Source organism: Anopheles funestus, chromosome 3RL (genome assembly GCF_943734845.2).
Source record: "Anopheles funestus chromosome 3RL, idAnoFuneDA-416_04, whole genome shotgun sequence".
NCBI classification, from domain to species: domain Eukaryota; kingdom Metazoa; phylum Arthropoda; class Insecta; order Diptera; family Culicidae; genus Anopheles; species Anopheles funestus.
Genome location: NC_064599.1, coordinates 31,588,811 through 31,609,747, shown reverse-complemented (window position 1 = coordinate 31,609,747; position 20,937 = coordinate 31,588,811). Strand labels below are relative to the sequence as shown.

General features: G+C 39.5%; 2 protein-coding genes across 8 annotated transcripts in view; one reads left to right on the top strand and one right to left on the bottom strand.

Moving 5' to 3' along the window:
• Positions 1-723: 723 nt before the first annotated feature.
• On the top strand, positions 724-1,233 carry LOC125767127 (ryncolin-1-like; the record flags this gene model as incomplete). Its single annotated transcript, XM_049433388.1, has 1 exon — positions 724-1,233. A coding segment is annotated over exon 1 (510 nt), but the record flags the coding sequence as incomplete, so codon positions are not given.
• A 1,335-nt stretch (positions 1,234-2,568) lies between these two features.
• The window catches only part of LOC125770979 (cAMP-dependent protein kinase type II regulatory subunit), a 38,528-nt gene continuing 20,159 nt past the window's right edge, over positions 2,569-20,937 (bottom strand). For 4 of the 7 annotated variants that reach the window (XM_049441136.1, XM_049441139.1, XM_049441138.1 and 1 more), the window contains exons 4-10: positions 11,888-12,069; positions 10,229-10,329; positions 10,053-10,154; positions 9,832-9,979; positions 9,679-9,754; positions 9,394-9,576; positions 2,569-7,838 (exon numbers count right to left, since the gene is read on the bottom strand). In XM_049441136.1, coding sequence (XP_049297093.1) covers positions 7,708-7,838; positions 9,394-9,576; positions 9,679-9,754; positions 9,832-9,979; positions 10,053-10,154; positions 10,229-10,329; positions 11,888-12,069 — 923 coding nt within the window. In that variant the 3' untranslated portion in view covers positions 2,569-7,707. Of the gene's footprint in view, positions 7,839-8,111; positions 8,841-9,393; positions 9,577-9,678; positions 9,755-9,831; positions 9,980-10,052; positions 10,155-10,228; positions 10,330-11,887; positions 12,070-16,810; positions 17,230-17,419; positions 17,815-20,937 lie in introns of those variants that run through there. The other 3 variants (XM_049441141.1, XM_049441142.1, XR_007419255.1) reach the window with 3 other exon arrangements.

Genomic DNA, 20,937 nt, shown 5'->3' with positions numbered 1-20,937 from the left:
ACGCTCACATACGCCTCTGAGACATGAACTTTGCCTAAAACTGACGAAGCCCTCTTATTCGCATTCGAGAGGAAGATGCTGGGAAGAATTTTTGATCCCGTATATGAGGGAGGACAATAGAGAAGCTTCTACAATGATAAGCTAAGAGAGTTGTACGATGAATTCACTGTCGTACAGCGAATTCGACTCGCCGAAAATAATGTTTTTATTAGGTTTTATTTGTATGTCAAACGATGAATAATTGCTCTCCAACAAGTAGAGATTGCTCCAACGCCCCACTTTGTTTAAGGGTTTCTCGGTGCACGATATGCGTTGAGCTCCGACCCTCAGATATTCCTGTTCGGTGAACTAAGCAACTCTTGTAACACGGTTAAAAGTTGACATACTTTCTCCAGATAAAGCACCATAACGAACTTGTATACAAACTAACATGGCACACTGAGGCCGTTTGAAAGGAATAAAAATAATCAGAGAATGAACATTTCTCGCATTGTCCATGGTCAATCAAAAGATAAGTTTGACATGCACTTTGAACGGCTTACATATATAAGAAGGTTTACATTTAGCTTCCAGTGTCATTGTTACAGTTTTGCCAGTAATATCAACATGTTTGGGATCAGTCTTCCATTTATATTAACTCTGTGCAGTATCATTGTTAGTACACAATGTGATTTAACTCCAGATACATCTAGTGCTGTTCAAGGTTTTGCTTTCGAAATGATCATGACGAAACTGCAATTTCTAGAAGATCGTTTTACTGAGGTAGAAGAACAGCTGGTAAAAAAGATTAATGATTTAAGCAGTAGAATGGAAAGCATCATACAACACAAGAACGATTCAAACAAAGTGCGGGACAATGTGTACACATCCTGCAGCGAGGTTCCCTCTTCCGGAATATACTCCATTCAACCGAATAACACCTTCAACGAACCGATGAGGGTGCTTTGTGATCAAGATTACGAATCCGGAGGCTGGATTGTGATTCAACATCGTTTTAACGGATCGACGGATTTCTATCGGAATTGGGAAGAGTACAAGAATGGTTTTGGAAATCTGGAAGGAGAGTTCTGGTTGGGTCTTGATCGTATTCATCAGTTAACAGCTTCACGTCCACATGAGCTGGTGGTGTTGATAGAAAATATTTATGATGTAAAGTGGTTCGACAAATACGATCAGTTTGAGATCGGAGACGAAAACGAAAAATATGTGTTGAAGAAGCTAGATTATAATTCCGGAAATGGTGCATGGTGGTTCGCTAGTTGTGGATATAGGTATGGTATAGTTAACAATTCCTGGTATAAATAGTGATAAACTTACCATTTGCATCGTGTTTACAGCAATCTCAATGGACGATACGGAACTGATGATTACACGAAAACATTTCGTTGGTTGCATTCTCCATTAAAAACTTCAAAAATGATGATTAGACCAAAGACGGCTTAATTATTTAGTGATGCGATATTTTTTAAAAGCACATGTAAATCGTTATCGGACGATCCATTTTATTCAAAGAATATAAATTTATAAAACTACACAAAATAACTGTGTTATCTATTGTTTCGTTTGTTTCAAAGCAGTTTAATGGATATAGCTGGAAGGAAAATTTTAATGCGCAATTACTTTTTTGGTTTTGTCCACTGAAGAACGGCTTTGTAATGCTGGATTTGTTGGATGTATTTTTACTTAAATAAATCAACGTTGACGTTGAGAAACGCGCTACGGTGCTGGATGCCATCCGGTTTTTCTACAGTCTGAGGGATCGTTTCCGCTCAAAATACCTGTCGCGACGATCAAAGCTGGTTTTTTTTATACAAAAGCAATAGTACGCTCACATACGCCTCTAAGACAAGTACTTTGCCCAAAGCTAACGAAGTCCTCATTTTCGCGTTCGAGAAGAAGATGCTCGTAAGGATTTTTCATCCCGTATATGTGGAAGAACAATAGAGGAGCCGCTACAATGACGAGCCCTACGGGTTGTAGGATTAGTTTAACATCGTACAACGAATTAGGCGCACCGGGCATGGGTGGGATCGAACGACCCAATCTGCCTTTTTAGGTTTTCTACCCGAAAAACTTCGATAACTAACTGTCAGACAACGGCGCTCGACCGTGTGCTATATATATATATATAATATATATATATATTATATATATATATATATATATATATATATATATATATATATATATATATATATATATATATATATATTAAAGTGTAATAAACCACAACCACTGAAATAAGAAATGTCTGTCTGTATTTATTTGTTTGTTCATAGTCGTTTATATGAACAAACAAATAAATAAACCGCTATGGCACAAAAAATACATTGAAAACAAATCTTTGACCCATTTTTTCATAATAAAAGAAACTGAAATTTTCATAAATACATGCAAATTAATTATAAATGTTTTACGATTTTCGTAAAAACGTTGTCATCACTACTGCCAACCAATCGAACGAAACACGTACGCGCCCGGGTTCATTTTTGTACACATTGGCGTATGATTTGTTTCTACTTTCATTTTTATTTCTTTTTATTTCATTAAATACGACACCTTCATTAACGAGACAGCAACATGTTTTTTTTTTTGTGTGTATGTTTTGTTATTCTTTTTTTCCTCATTTTCATTTTGTTTTTGTTTTTTTTTGTTTGTTTTGCTTTGTTTGTTACGCATATTTGTGTGGTTGTTGTTGTTGTTTTTCTTTTCCTTCTTCATTTTGTTTCAGTGATTACCATTTTGTCTTTAAAATTTCGCAACTCAATGATTATATTTAACCAACTCAAACTGTTAACTACACATATGATGCATGTTTTGTGTGTGTGTGTGGGCATATTTGTTTTTAACTTTTGCTTCTGCTCTTCATTTTTCTTCTTCAAACATATTAATCCTTCATACACAAACACACGCACACATAAGCCAAGTATTTGTGAACCAATTCGTCCCAATTGCCTGTGTCTCTAAGTTATGCGTTTAAGGAAGCATAGAGCTGCTGATTCGTAGCAAATTGGCAAATGCTTCTACGTCACTTTTCATCTTTACCGGAAAGTAGAAAAGGTACAAATGAAACAACAGTAACAGCATAATGTTAAAGAAGTTTACACTACAAAGGACCACTGCTGATGGGAAACTGTTCCGTTTTAAACAAATCAATATTGCAACTACTAATTGTAATCTTTATCGTAACACATACTTCATCTACGAAAGAGAAATAAAGAAAATTTGTTCACACGCAGTTTGCAGTTTGGTGAACAAAATTAAAGTTCCAAGAAAAAGCATACATTTGCCTACGATATCCTTTAACATTAGTGCATGTGTGTGTTTGTGTGTTCTATGTGCAAAGCTTTGTAAATGTGCATCGAAAAAAAACAGAGAAAAGAAAGTCTAAACTAATCTTAAACCAATACGGCTAATTATATAATGGTTACTGTCACAATCTACTGCGTACGTAAATCGCTTCCGTCTACGAAATTATGCCGAAGATGCTACAACCGCTCAATGTGCCGTTTAAATTAGTTAGTTAAAAATAAACAACGCTTAAAACGAAAATGACCAGCATTTTCCATAGAGCGCCCTACGATGGAAACAACTGCACGGTACACCCATTGCTGTTGCTGAATATGCGCTGCTTGACCTCACCACATGCCACTGGATTGTATTATGCTGCATGGTCTTGTAACTGGGAATAGCGGGAAGGATTTAAAATATCGCCCTGCAACTGGTTTTGCTTTTCTGTACGTTGGATACGTATAGGAAACGCTTTAACGTAAGGAAATAATGCTTAACGCTGGAAGTTTACGAATTCCTTTTGTTTGATTCCACACGCTAGCACTAACGCTGGCGTATCTGTTTGGGCGCATTTTGCACTATCGGTGTTCACTGATATTGACTGTTGAATCTGATAGAAAACCCGAAAGCTTAACATGGCTGAATTCCACCTGTAGTCACATTGTGCATTTAAAAAAACTGATAATAGCACGCATCGCTGTCTGGCGAATTGTTCTTATCCTTCACACAGCGAAACGTACAATTTGAGTTTGTCACCGGCACAACAACAACAAGCTGCATTGCAAGAGTAATACGCTTGATTATTTTTTTTCCACCACCATCTCCATATAAGCTCTTCATATATCTAACAAAAAATGAACAAACTCATAAATAGTCTAGAAGTGTAGAAGATCGAAAATGCCTTCCGTTTTGCTTCCTTCATCGAATGCCTCCTTCTCGGGCATAACACTTTCTTGTTTCTTTATCACGGACCCATCTATTGTCCGCGCCTGTTTGGCCCAATGATTGATTAGCCAATTTGTTAGGGTTTTGCATGGCGCAGAATCCATCGTAATTTAGATGAGCGTAACTGCATGCTTGCTTGCGTGTGTAGCGCCATTGTTGTCGTGCGACTAAGTAAGATTAAAGTTATTTCATCTCATTTTTGTTTGTTTTGTGTACGTGTATATCATCTTTTGGATAAAAGGGCACATTTAAGATGTCAACGAGTTTTATTATTTGTTTACATTCCCATCTATACTCCTCAGGATGTCAGGGTTGTATGTGTGTGTATGTGTTTTTTTTTTGTTGTTGTTGCTGCACAATATCTTCTTCATTAAGCTTTGTTTTGTTTTCTTTAAATATTTATGATTCCGTTTCATCTTTCCATTTCTTTTGATCTTTTTTTTTTGTTTACTTTTTAGCGCTGATTTTAGTTTTCATTTTCAAGAGGTACTGTGGACAGTTACAGACGCGGGATGATGATAGAGATAGATCCATTTATTATGCTTTAGTTTTGTGATTTTTGTTGTTTTTTTTTTGTATTCAGGGCGAGGGTATGTCACAAAAGCTCATCCGCTGGTGGAAATGTTTGGTTCTTGTTCAATAAGATTTAGCACAGCATTGTATTATCCATTCGTTAATAAAGCGCAATTGAACGCACATCCCCTCTATCTATTACGGGGGGATTCTGTGTTCGAGCGTCTGTCTTACATCTGCTACGAATGATGCCTACACGGACTGGAGTTACATCGCAACCAAGTGCAAAAAGAGGTCCCCAAGTTCCAAGAACGGGGAATCTAGAACAGGGTCTATGTTGCATCCTTCTCATCAATATGCATCGTACAAATATGCTATCATATGATATGTTGAATGCGATAACGGAAACAGGTAAAATTCAAACTAAATTCTACGCTGGCGAGCAAATCTTCTATTGTTATTCATTGTATGATTTGCTACATCAGAATGTCTTGATTGGCTGTGTTCTGTTGGCTACTTGAAACCGTTCAAAGCGCATTTAGAAAAAGGTGTGTAGAAAAAGCACTAAGGAGAGGGTGCTAAAAACATTGTGGACGCTCCCGCCGGGTTATTGTGAGAGATTCTTCTGGAAACGCTGTAGAGTATATTGTGAATGTCGCTGAAAAGTATTCCCCGCGCTATCAACTTCAAACATATGGACAAGGGAACTTTGTGGTGTAAGCGACCAACAACAAATACCATAATATCAGAACTTTCATGACTCGTTTCTATTTCTCCTTGTACACAATTGTACATTTTTCATTCACAGTTCTATTCTGCCAAAGGAAGAAAAGGAACAAACAGACACGAAATGTGATTATTACTTGCGTATATAGATATTTGCATTTAATGCAGATTTTTCTAAATTAAACTGTGTACCTGTAAAATGCAAAAACAAAAAAAAAACAATGTTTCATTCCCCGGGGGATAAATTGCTCGGCAAACGTTCCGATTGGTAAACAAAATTGCACAAACCGGGTACATTTGCTGCTATCCTTACTCGCCATAGCGCGCCGGCCCTGGCAGAATGTATCTCTATCATTATACATCGTTACATATGTTATACTCCTTTCACGGCTGGGAACTTCAACCCACTTCACAATGCGGTACAAAAACCATATAATCTGATATCATCTCAATTGTTACTAGAGTAAGCGAGTTACTACTACGCGCAGCTGATGCATTCTGCTACATTTTTGTTTGTTTTGTTTCACCATGATACGTTTTCTCATATTACAAGTATTATACTGCTTACTAGCTATTTTTACTTCGTTTTTTATGGCATTTTTATGATCATTTGCGATGCTATATGATACGTGTTTTTTGTATGTGGGTGTTTTGCGTGTGCATCTGGTGATCATCTAGCGCGATTCGTCTTATCATGTTGCTAGAACAGAATTAATATGCAGCCAATGATCTTTGCTTTCAGCCAAGATGAAACGGATCCAGCAGCACGTGTGTGTGTGTGCTGTTCGATGAACTTTTTTTTTATCGAAATTATTCCTTTACTTAAATTCTTTTATTTTTACAGCATGCAACATCATTCCAGTCCATATTCCACCGCTTATTGTTGGCTTTACTTCGTCGTAAAATAATACTAATTTAACAATCACCAATAATTAACAACCAGCCACGGCTCGTTTGTTTTTCGTCCTTGTTTTGTTTAGTAGAATAAATAACACAAAAAAATCATACTAATAAATTAGCGTTTCGAAACAATACAACACACTTCCTGAACCAAGCCCGAAATCTGTCTAATGCTTCTGTGTTTTTGAACGGAAACGTGCCAGCTACAGTTGACCGACACGTTACGTTTCGCTTATGTTCGCTTGTTTGAAACTAATTTTTTGATTAGCAATTTAACATACACAATAATTCAACCGTTCTACGATTATTATATCGAGCAACACGACATAATGGGTAAGAAAAGTTTTCTTCATGTTTTTATCATAAATCCTAAATACATGTTCACGATGTAACTTACACACTACACATACATTCGTCGCCTTCTTCTCGTCTGTCGCGATCAGGTTGTCGTGATCGGAATATCCATCAGCGGACCTTTACTTTATAGCCTTGCCCGCTATAGTACAGATAAGAATCGCAATTTCACACCACCCAAACCAGACAGACTCTACACATTTCATTTTACATTATTTTAAATATACTTGCGCATCAGATCAGATCCGTGCTAAAGAGCATGCATGGGTCATAACTACTTCATCATGATGCATTTCACTTATGTACTTGTATCTGATGCATACGGCAGCGGTGGTGATTTTTTTTCGAATATGTATCCTTTTTTTCTCTTTTCTGGCAAAAAAATATGTCTACTCTATCTTTATCATCCTACCTTTCAAGTCCATCGCGCGTTTTGTTGATCAATCACCATCACCACTACTACAAACCGAAAACAAGTCCGCTCCGGGTTTTTTTTTTCGAATTTTTACTTTCGCTTACAAATGGCAATTGGTTATCCTCCTTCGCTCAATCTGCTCTGTCGATGATTTTGTGCTTCACAATCACGAGCGGCAGCTAATTTGGTTTCAAGTATCAAGTAACATTATCTATGCGTTTGCTGCTCGCAAAGTGATGTAATTTGGATTAAGTGGCAGGTAGGCTCTTATTCAACTGATTCGTTCGTAAACTTTGCGTTCGCATATATAATTTTTTTTGGGGGGGAGGAAAAGCTACGCGAACATACTGTGTTCCGTTCATCATAATGTAAACTTGTTTCACCACAGTTTTACACTCTCCTTCAAAAGATACTTCCATCTAAAATTATGGCGCGTTTTTGTCGCTCGATTCTTGATACCATGTGTCGTACAGATTTAGACGTTTTGTGTTGTTCTTTTGCAGCGTATATTTCTCGTTGCGTAGCATTTCCCTCTTTGTAGCGCTTACGACTGCACAACCGCTTTATCGGATGTCGGTGATGTTGTTTTTGCTGCCAAAAATTTTAACTAGCTGCGTTTCGTAGTCGCCAATGTTGCGCTTCATAATGTTCATGCATGGTCCGAGCAAACGTTCGAATGCGTCCACATCCAAAACTGAAATGTATGAAAACAGAAGAATATTTGTAACTCAAGCGTTTACCGTTCGAGAAGAAACTTGAATCAATAGATAAAATTTTGGTAACACCTCAAACATCATCATACATGGGTGAAATTTGTAATATTTACATAAACCAATTACTAATCAGTGCGTTTCTTACAAACTACTTACAACACTACGTGGTTTTATTAATTTAGATCAATACTATATTGCTTTTTTTTTGACAACCAATTATAATACGAAGAAAACAGGAAATGCTTAATGCTTACCTCTTTCGGCAAAATATTGTGAGAATATTAGTGGGTGCAATATCGAGTGTGAGTAGGGTATCGAATGCAACGGTGTTATACGTACACTTATATGTGTTCTTTGTTAACGTGTTGCAAATATTTATAAAGTTAGATAACTCAAAAAACTGATTCGACCATATTCGACCATTAAATATGCTTGTCATGAAAAATGTAATGTTTTATGAGAAACAATTATTTTCGTAAAATAAAACTGATAAATTTGTCGATCCATCGCTAACGGCAAAAGGGGTTTTTTTATAAAACAAAACCCAAAAAAGGAAAAACCTCCTACATGCTCTTGGCTCCAGCGTGCAAACCAGCCGGAAGCAATAAACGAAAATGAAAAATCAATAATTTCACATTTGGTAGTGGGTGGTAAACAAGATTACGGGCTAGAAAATTCACCGTATATGGAAACATAAAACAGCACACAGCACCCATCAAACCGTAACCAATTTACCTAGCTGCCAAATGGATCAAAAATTGTATTACATTAAAGGAGGAAAAAACTATTTTAAAACCGTTTGAGTCGTTGAGCAAAACGAACGACATGAAACGAAAATTCCATCCGAGCGTTCTACGCTCTTTGGCAAGCTTCTCGAATCATTTCATAAACTGCATCATCGATGTAGCGATAATGTTGCATCCGACGAAGCAGCACATCGATGCAGTTTCCGAGCAATCGTTCGAAACATTCGGTCTCTAAAACTGTTTTTAGATGATGTTTGGTGAAAATTTAAAGCAATGGGAAGCATTAGTTTCATACCAAAAGGCATATCAAACGCATATGTTATTGGGTCAGTGTGTAAATCAAGCGAAACGATAGATTTCATTACATATGTGAAGTTTTAAAATGGTAAATCATGTAGGGTTAGTGGAAATTTCATGTGCATGTTTATGTATATTTCAGTGTGTTATGTGTAACAGATCCCGTTTTCCAGGAGGTTGAAGAAGAAACACACGCGTCACACATGGAATTAACAGAATATGTCAATGAAAGGCATCATGCAAAAAAATATAAAAAAAGAAAGAATAAATTAATGTAATAAATAAATTAAACGAACAGAACTGCTGTTAGCAACATAATATTAAAGTGGCATCAAAACCCGAACCAGCCATCCTGGAAGTTAATAGCAATCGATAATCTAATTTGCATGCGTTGCAATCACTAGCGACACAGACAGATTCAGTGCTACTGCTGGTAACCATCGTTCTAGATGCGCTACACTTCTGGAAGCAAAAGTGTTCAAACAATACTCACATGCCACTTTTACGTTGTCGACAGCGTATGCGGAAGCGGCTCGTGGCCTATGTGTTACCAGTGCAAGTTCGCCAAAGTAGCCACCCTTTTCTAAATTGGAAATTTCTACCTCGCCTGCATCCTGCTGGATGCGAATGGACACTTTGCCATCCTCAATAAAGTACATGCCATCAGCAGCATCGCCTGGAAAAGTAAGTAAAAACCACGGTCCATATTAACATTGCGAGAACAATGATTAAACTCGAAATCAAAGTTATATTCGTAAAATATGAGTACGCTACATACCTTGCTTGATAATTCGATCGCCTTTAGTGTATGTTTGAGGTATCAGAGCATCAGCCAAATTCATCCGTTCATAGTTCTTCAAAAAATATATAGGAAAAGGCAATTAATATCACATTTATTTCACTTCATTCTAAATAAATCTCTTTCCATTACCTGCAACGTTTTCAGCATCGGTACAGCATCCAGCAGAGCTTCATACATTTTCCGTTTCCTGAATGCAGATTTAAGCAAAATTCTTCGGAATGTTTGACGATCCATTGCCCACAATTTACCATCCGTTTCGGCCTGAATGGTAGCGGCTCTGTGGAATGATTTCAACGCGCATGAAAAATCAATACCGGATCCATTTAAGTTACTCCACCAACGACACTTACCTTGGCATGTTGTAGAGCAATGCGAGCTCTCCAAAGCTTCCTCTATTATCATACGTATGTATGTGCTTCTGATCTTCGCCTACATACGCGTTATACATGCCACTGTAGAAAACGGGAGTACAATATTATTCGTGTTACATCGGTAAAAAATATTCCCACCCGTTACTGCTACTTACGACTCTATGACGTAGAAGTTGTCGCCATCATCACCCTGCTTGATGATATAGTCTTTCGCTTGAACTATCTTTTCGAACATCGCATCGAGAACTTCGTTCATCTGCAAGCAAAAAAAAAACAAACATACGACAAGAACGGTAATTATAGTCGGACGCCAAATACGTTGGTTTCGGTGACAAATTATTAACAATCGGCAAAAATGCTGTCAGATATGTGTGTTATCAGACAAACAGCACAAAGTGCTCTATCACCCAACGGTCTGGCTGTAATGAAACGAAACCCTATTATGACTTCTGACGGCCAATAAACTAGATTTCCGCCAACTCGGTTGACCGGCCGCCAGTCGGTGGACGTACGACAAACTCCATTAAACAGTTAGTAACTTTGTCCATTAAAATTGCATATATTATAAGCCGAGGCAATGCTCACCGGCCAGCCGACGGAATCAACCGACGATGACACGGACGACACATAGAAGGAATAAATGGAAACGGTCTGTGTCGGTGCCGAGATGCACGGTTACTCTGCAGTGTGCCTTCATCCATCCCCATCCCATAGAACACCTATCAGAGATACAATTCGATCATCGTGCGCTTCGTACTCTTTGCAGCCAGGTAGTAATAAAGATTGTAATTGAAAAAGTTTGCCGAGGCGAAGTAAAAGATTGCTCGTAAAATATACTAGCGATAGCGCAGCGGGCTGTATCACCGGACATCCATGAAATTTGCTTCTTTGCTGTTGCTCACCCAAGCGAACAGTATTTGCTTGGACATGATAATCAATGCTGGTTGCATACCGCCGATATCGATTTTACTATAAAACGAACTAATAAAATTTTTACCAACCACAATATCGCTTAAGAGATTAATTTTTGTCCTGCGCATAAGTAATGAAGACCATGGAAAATGAACAGAACGCACGATTTTAGTGCTCAACAATGTGAAACAATTTTATATTCAAGTTGTCTTAATTTCAAATTTATCGAGACATACATTTTAGCTTAAATCTTAATAACGAACCAAAGTATCGTACATTTATTTACAGTGCCAAACATAAATAATAGCGTTACATTAACAAGAAAATTTTTTGCTGACAAAAAATTGTAATAAATAGTGCAAAAAATCATTGAGAGACCTCCACAAAGCATGTCCTGCGGAATGTGTAGGAAATTCTGTTTTGGGTTAACAAAAATGTTTCATTCACGTTGAGACAACCAGACTATTCGTGCCTTTTGACAAAACTTTTGTAAGATATCACAATTCTTTGAAGTCCTGGAGCACGCCTGGCCCTTCCAACTTCACCACAACCTACGATTTTAATGACAGAACAGTCTACTAGCCCTGCTTTGTGAAATAAAGCTTTCATTTTAATGAAATAACTTTCACATTAGTTCCAACAATACCGAAGGATCAATACGCAGATACGGTGGGATATTTTTTGTATCAATAAAAAAAATTAAAAATAATAGATTCAAACATATCTATCTGTACTTAAAACGCAGTGAACATTTTTTCCCCTCTTTTATGTTATAAAATACAATTAAAAATCTGAACAGCGTCTACTTCAATGTTAACTACACAATTGAGGTAATTTGATTAAATTATTCAATTAATTCCGGTAATTTATTTGATATGGGAAAATCATGTATGTAACATTACCTGTTCCTTGTCCAGCGATCGGAAAAGGAGAATGTTTTTGACTGAATCACACAACCGTGCTCGCTGTTCGTCCGTTTTGGGAAAGATTGCCCGGGCACCTTCATCTTCGTCATCATTTTCCGGATCGTACGTTTCGGCAAACACAGATTTCCTACGCGATGCGTACCGATTCACTAGTGGTTCTGGAAAGAAATGAGAGATTAAAAATATAAAAAATTGTTTACTCATCGTACCCTTTAGATCATGTGAGTACAGTCATTCAAATCAAATAGCTTAAGCTTTTATCAAGTGGTTTGTAAGCTAAACAGAAGCTGTTACTCAAACTTATCATCAAACAAACAAACGACTTTGTCAGAGTCAGTTGATATTCCAATCCTATGAGTCACAATGCATCGTAAAATGTGCAGTCCGTTATGCAACACAACTTTTTTTCTTTTATAAACCTTTTTGCATGATTTTTATAAAAAAAATATTGGATGTACAGTGGGAAAATATCGATCAACCTTCATTCTGTTCGATATTTTCACTACTACATATTAGCCATTTTAGAGGAGGATGCAAATTAACTACCTCTTGAGAATATTCTCCCAACTATGCGTATCATTCTATATTCCAGCTTCAACAACAATCCCACATTTCATCTCATAATCCTTGCGCCAGCGATACGAGTCACAAACGGTCGCCTCCACTGCTGGCGACAGACAAAGATTAACGGTAATAACACTGATTCATCGTATGTCAGGCAATTAAATGCTGCGTTTGCAAATTGTATAATACTTTTATCTGTCTACCCATCTACCGAACAGCCACACAAAAGCCACAAATGTCCGGGGATCCGGTGCGTCCCCAAAAGTCCCAATACCATGATGTACGCCAGCCGCCCAGATGAGTATGCTTCTATGGTAAAACTTTTTTATTCTTAATCACCCTTTAACCATCGCCAGCTTAACGATGGACAGCCATTCTAACGCCACGGGTTACACAGCAACACAGCAGGAGCAGCATCCGTAAAAGAAGCACATAACAGCAAAGGCAGAACACAGCGGCAAAGACGCAAACGCACAAGTGAGGCATACATTTTTATTCTCTTTGTTTCACCAACGGCTATCGCACAAAGCTATCCAGCTGTTGCTTTGCACGGCACCGATCATGACACCGACAAAACGGCACCGAGACGGCGAGTGTTGCTCCCTTCAGAATCAGGACACAACAAGAATACAAGGATTCAGCCGAACGATGGAAAATCAACCCCGGGAACTCATCGTGGGAGTTTTCGCTTTTCATCGCTTCTCCTTGAACGGTGGTGGTGCATTCTTTGCCAGCGAGACTGGCTGGCAAAGCTGGGTGAAAATTCTTTTCCATTCGCCCTCAAAAAGCCTCGTTTTCACATTCTGCTTCTGGTGGCTGACTTGCTTTGGAGCACATCATCCGTTGGTCTGCCCATCGGAACCATGAGCCCCAGAGCCGCATTCGGTTGGGTTTGTTTGCAACGAATGAATTAATTATGTTGCTTTTCTATTAAAATGCGGAATGAAAGATGGAACCATTTCAAGACCCAAGGTCCTCTAGCACGAGTGGGAATGGTTTTCAAAGATGCTAGACATTTCACCGATAAATAAACCTTGCCATGTACAAAAATATAGTGTTGTTCTGATTGAATCTTATGAAAAGATTCATTCAAATGAACTCTTTAGTGAAGAGTCATTCGAATCATGAGTCGATTCCAGAGTCAAAATTCATGAATCCTCAAAGATTCACGAATCTCTACAGAATTATGATTTTACGTATTTTTAGGAATTTCGTTAGTCAACTGGGATTACTCCGTAAATGGGAGTTCTATTGTGTTTCAGAGATTCAGAATCATTCTTTCAATTCATAGATTCATTCGGATTAATTTATCTAAATCAGATACTCCCAAATACTATTGAAATCTGTAATACAATACATCTTATCTAAGTTTTGTAGAACAAAACGAATGCATTTATCTGCCACAGTAAGTAATCTATTACAGCACACTTTTATGCTACTCTTGCGCACACATACACAATCGCTGCAACACGAAGTGATAGTCACACTGTATAGAAGAAAAATACATTGACCTAGAATCGAAGGTTTTCCCAGGGCCCTTAGCTAAAAGGCACTAAACCGGCAAACAAAACTGCCATGCAATCGGTGTCTATATGTGTGTGTGGTTTCGTGTGTTCCTGGGGCCCTTGTTTGCAGCCGGCGTGAGCAGCATCTCGCAGGCACTTTATCTAAATTTAAAATCTGTTAACTGCTCAAAATGCAAAGCAATTAAAGCAAATCAGTGCCGCCGACGTGTACGAACGTCAAGGTGGAAGTGTTCGTGTGTCAGTACCAATCTTGGTGCAAGCAAGCCGGTTTACCCCCAGCGAACGGCAACGGTGAGATGATGATGGGTAACGTACCTACGCGTGGTGTAATACATAACGGATGCAGATGCAACATGTGCCAAAACGGTGTGAAATCGGCTGGACATATAGCCGTATTATGCATACACATTCGCACGAGCACATTGTGTCGGTTGGTGCACGACGAGTGGGGTGATAATTGAAATGTTGCTACTAATTCAAGTGAATGAACGTAATTTCTAACCACCCACATTCGGGCGCAGGGTGTGCGCAGTGTCCCAATGTATATTGGTTTGCAGTGTGATGTGCTTATTTAGTTTCCCACGCACGATATACACGATGAATAGTGTGTTGGCCTAATGAAGCGCATGTGCGTATGTTTAAGTGTTGCTCACATACCAGAAGCTTATCTAATCAAACCCCCAGCGACCGATGCAACGGCGCACACACTTTATGCCATAGTACTGTAGATACTACAGCTAGCGATGCGAACGATGCAATGTCAATAGAAGTGTCGACAGTACGGCCTACACCTACCCTCCCATTCGATTAACCATACGCATGGAGGTGGAGGTGGCGCTTGAACGCTCCATTGGTTTGAGCATATTAGGGCTTAAAGCAGGATATATTCTGATTCTCCGAAATGCTCATCATCGGTGAAACTTCCACCGTTCTAGGGGAAGATTAACGACAGAATTCCATCATTTATCCTAGCGTAAACGAAACCTGTTCGGTTCAATGAGCATTCTTCTCACTCCACACATCGACAACTGTATGATAAATAGCGCGCACGTTCTGCAGCTTGTTGCAGTTTTGCGAGACTATTTTTCTCATTACAGCAGAGTCGAGTTTTCGCTACGTTTAACATCAAATAGCACACGAGAACTATTTAAATAAACACTATATATATACACAAAAATGACGCATTTATGTTAAATAAAACAAAAAAAAAGAATATTAATTCAACATCACTCTGTAAATTTCCTCACTACACTACATTTTCAATCAAATCGTTAATTAAAAGTTTGCCCGATTCACGCAATGATTTCGCTTTATTTCTGATAAATTAAATCAACAATCATAACCAGAAAACAATGCTCCAGTGTATTACCGTCCCCCTTCCCGATCGTTATCTAGCTTCTGAGCAAATACAATTATCGTTCCACAACCACCCAAGCTATCTGATACACTTGTCAAGCACCGCCGGGGGCCCATCTTACGGTGAAGTGTTGTGCGGAAAACAGCCTCTACGTTCCACATCCCTGCTGCTGCTTATCAATATTTACACGCTGTCACAACCTTATCAAATATCATATAATTTTCCTTCGCCCGCATGCTCTCCACTTTTCCTCGGTTCTCCCCCCTCTTCACCACTTCGGTCGGAAGCAACAGGTCGGATAAAAATTGGCTGCTAGTTACAACATCCTGGTAACGTCCGCCGTCTGCCGTTTTTTGTTCCTTTTTGACCATCATCATCACCACAACAAACCGGTAGTACACAGGACAGCCCAAAAGTACATGATCGTGAGCGAGCGCGCGCGCCCCGTTATCACAAATATTTACCATAATAAAAGTGGTTGTTGGCGGTGTTCAACTGCTGATAACATCGGCAATGGCGATAGATAGCGGTGGAGACACACCAGTCGAACTACGACAATGTGGCGCGGAAATACCACACCCGAAGGTACGGACACCACGCGTATTGGATGTCTATCGGGCTCAATAAGTCTGAAAACATCGCCTGATAACATTGTCACAATGTTTTTTTTTAATTCTATGTAGGATTTTTGGCACATAGTACATAGAAAGAGTCCACTTAGCTTCGAGAGACACTGCGCGCGAAATGAGCCTAGATAGTCGCCCAAGAAACTATCAGGAATCGAATGGAATTCAGCCTGATGAGTTGATATGTTGGTCGAGTAACTTCTAGCCTTTATTCCTTAGAATAATTACCCACTTTTGGAATCGAGATATATTCCAGCCTCTCAATCCTATGCAGGAGTACTAGGGAGATCATCATCATCTTTATGCACTCTACTCTACTCTTTCTGATAGTACTAACAGCCACCTGTCAGAATGCTTTTGGAGTGTCCCTTTCCTTGACTTTATTTATCCTTAGCTGAAGTCTGAATTTCTTGTTACAGAAATTACGACCCAGATGGGATTTGTTACTCATCCTGTCATGTCCGTCATCTAAACCACTAATCTGTCAAGAGCACAACTTCCATCCGTTCACAATACTGACTATGTTACACAATACTGACTATGTCACTAACGTTCTAAATAACGTTTATTCGATTGCGTACCACAAAAAAGGCTAAAAGACTCAAAAAACCACAGTAATGGGCGAAATTAACCATCTAATTAAAATCCTCCACTCACAACCTAACAGTCGCCCAATGCTAAATCACAACCACCAACAGGATCTCCGGTTGTTCGGGTGTTTAATTATCTGGAAAATAGTTCATCGTGCCAGTGAGTGCCTGATTGCTGCACTTAGCCCATAATTATCCACGAACGGTGCGGCACCTTGCAGCTAAGTTTTGCTTACCATTTACCGACGACAGGACGTCGTAATTTTGAGTCTGTACAGACATGGTGCTTTCTAAGTGCAGGTGCGTGTATCCTTCCACCCAAAAACAAATGTGCGCGCTGCTACTCGGACGCGTGTGGTGCGGCAAGTGCGAATACTCCCAGAGCTAAATGGAATGATTAACAACAGCACACCCTGTGGACACTCTATCTAACCGCATATAAGATGAGACACATGTACCAATATCCGACACACGGTAACGAAGAATTCTTTAATGCAAACTAAGACAGATTGTGTTCACTATTTCACCAGGAAAGAATTTGAGAATTCTCGGTCTCACTCGTGCACTCAACGGATAGTTATGGACACTAAAATAGGTATAATTATAAAAGCACTACTAAGCATACTACCTATAATAGATAGAAATTTGCATGGAAGAACTATAAAATTAATTGTTTATTATACATTTTCACAAGTCATTAAATACACCCCAAAATCAGGAGTTGTTGTAACTCCTTCATACGATAATTACCAAAATAAAACACACAAGGTGCAATAGTACATGAATAGCGAGACAACTTCAAACAGTAGTGTTCTGCTGTGCAATTTCACCAACACTGATCTCACCTCGAGATTTCTTGAGCAAAATTCGTCCAAAGAATTTCCAATATTTTCGATCCATTTAACCTTTTTTTTATTCAAAGCCGTAAAAAGTGTTCACCAAAATTACACATCACAAAGATGACAAAATATTAAACAATAAATACACAAAAAAATATATGCAACAAAAGCATCACTCAGTACAATAAACTAATATGCACTAAACTTCACTTAGAAACCATTAAACGCTAACGATAAATGTAACACCTCTGTACTATACCACGTTCGAAAAAACACTAGAACTCTGTCTGTACTGCAGTGACACCATTATTTCTGCGACACAATGCATTCAGGATCGACAACACTTTTTTGCTAAACAGAGCACAATTCAAATAAAGCAACTACCGGGCCCCTGAGACGCATTTGTCCCATGTTCATTGTGCAAAAAAAAACCTGTTTGGCCAAACCTTACGAACTGCTTGCCTTTTAAAGGTCCGCCTACATACATATTGACAGGGGTTTTTGGGGGGTGAGGGGGTGGGAGACGCAGCGGACCGGGCCATATTCACAGCGAATTGAATAATGAAACACACATCACTCTTTGCTGGGCACAGCTGGGCTGGAACGTAAGTCGCGATCGGGCGAACGATGCAGGGCCTCAATTCTGTGGCCCACGTGTTGCACACACACTGTGCTTGGACTGGTTCGGGTCGATCGGATGTCAACTGTTTTTTGATTTTTTTTTTTTTGCACGTCCCCTTTACGATAGATTTCACCGCTTTTCGGTACGGACTGGTCAACACAAGCTGAAGATCTGCACCGTACCAAAAACAAACCGACCATCATCGATTCACACATCGAAAACGATGATGCCCATATAGGAACTGGACAGACGGAATAAAATCACGAAACCCCCGCCCCGGGATTGAGACCTTTTTTGTGACCGATCACTGCAAGCTCCTTCGTGCGACTGACCAGCAGCACGGCACTCGAAAGAAGTCGATCTTTTCCGACCGACTTCGGTACAAAAAGTTGCACACCGAGTGCTGTCGGCGGTTGGAGAAGGTGGCCGGACAAGGAGTGCGATGCGTCCTGCGATGCAACGACGTGTGGAGTTGGTAATTGCTGGACGGTATGAAGTAAACACGATACACACGGCACACCATACATCCGAGGATGGCCACATCGGGCAGAGTTGATAGCGTGTAGTACAGAAAATCAATATTTGACTCGCCTCTCCTCTGAAGTGTGCTTGAGAGTGGTCCTTTTCTCCCCCCCCCGCCGACCCGACCGGAGTCTGTGCGCAATAGGAAAACCATCGTCCTTGCTTACCCGAAGGCTGGAGAGTGCAAAAACTGGCCACTCGCCTGTTGCTTCGAACCGGTCAAAGCGATCCGGTCACTGGAGTGAAAAATCCTGTCCGAAGCGAAGTGAGCAAATAAATAAAACAAAAAAAGTAAAAAAGAACAAAACAAAAACTTCACCTCTCCTACCCCCCCTCCCACGGTTCGGTTGCAACATGGGAGACACATTGGGGGAAAATATTAAACTCTTCGGTTCGCTTCATTTTTCCCCCGTCTACCATCGTTGTCTTCCCATCCCGAGCCTTTTACACTGCCCGAGCGAGCTTTGGCAAAGGTACAGTTTCCAACAAGCACCCTAACAGCACCTGGTTCAAGGAGCGTGGAAGCCATACCAGGGGGAACAGAACCGTGGAGACATAGAACGTATACCAGGTTGGAGAAGGTTGATGTAAATCTATGCTTACATGGTTCATTGCTACTGCGAATGGGATGAGTATACATAGCACACCTTACTTTATTATACCCAACGAACGGAAACGTATCTTACCCTTAGGAAGATATAAAATATTGTCGAGAGAAACCAAACCATTTATACACGCACGTAAACCTTTATTTCCCCTTTAATGGTGAAGCATCCCATAATATCATCCTTTTAAGTCACTATCGCTTCGCTGCGAACGAAATCGCACTGATGAAGATGATATCCTTCAAGTACCTGAGAACAAGCAACAGTCATATAATGCCTCGATTTACCTTCTACCAATGGGACAACTGTATGCGAATAGGTTAACACTTATAACGCTACTACTTTTTTTTGCCATAATCTAAGTATCTAAATAACGTATAAAAATACGCTTATTGCTTTACGTTCATTGCATCATTGCGTCAACCGAATGCTATTAAACCAATCCACACTGTCCGAACACAACCGGACCATGTTGCGGAGAAGCATCTACACGAGCTATTAATAGGTCAAAAGAAGACACATAAAACTCCAATTATGACAGTAGTCATTTTTTCGCATCTCCACTCCAAAAACACAATACTCCCTCAAAAAACCAAAAAATAGACACACGACCGGACCAGGTCACCCAACCGTAGGTCCACATCGGGCGCCCTCTTTCAAATTGCTTTTATGAGCTCGTTTGAAGTACAGCAGAACACTGAAAGTCGTGGGCAGTAGAGTGCGGCTCGCGAACGCCCATTTTGGAGGTAATTAAACTTTCTACTTTGGCGATACTCTCGGCTCGTCGAAACGATGGTACCAAACCAGCCGGGTTTGCGTAGGACATGCCGGAAAACGTTCATCAAAGTGATCGGACACAAGCTGTCGGGGGAGGATGGATTCTAAGAAGGGGGCAAGGAGCTAGGTCAAAACGTTACGAAGGTCCTTCAACAGCTGAAACGAACGATTCGATGTCCAGTTGAAGGATGGAGCTGCAAAAGTAATACTTCAAACTTTTGCTCACTTCCGCGCGGCCACAGGGAAAGAAGTTGAATTTTTGGATAGAACATTTACATTCATGTTCCCCAATCGAAACAAACTTTTTCGCCATTTTTTTAGCAATGAAGAATTATACAACTTTAAGATAGAACTCCAATGAAGACTGCCAACAGATTTATGAAGTCTCTAATCCTTCGAAAAGCCTTCGAAAACTGGAAGTCATCATGACCAACCGTTCAGTGAAAACGGCAAATAAACATATTGGTTGTTCTTCTTTCTATATCCTCATATCAAACCTACATCTTCAACAGCATGACAAACAATTTTCGATATGATTCATCTATTTGCTATTTAATTGCACCGTATCCGCTCAATATGCAACAAGTAGACCTTTGACTTTGCAACGACCATCGTTCACTTTACACAGCTTCCCGCTACTCTAATCATCAATCATCATGGACGTTCGTTATATTATGGAAAAATGGAAAGCTCTATTTCTGCTTCATGGTTCGGTGGTCCTTTCTAAATCAATACTGAACGATGAGAGTAGAAGCAACAATTTTGTCTGCCTGCTTGCAAGACGTTCGGTACTTTCGTATCTATCGCACATCACGGCTTCTCGCCGATAAGATACTTCTATTGCGCAAAACGAACAATCTAAAAAAATTCTCGTTCTTATGAAACATAATTTGCGCGAACAACGACAAAAAACACACACACACAGATAGAAGCAGGTCTTGAAATAAATAAGCATCATTCTCAAGCAGCATTAAGATGATCAAGGTGATGTAAATGTT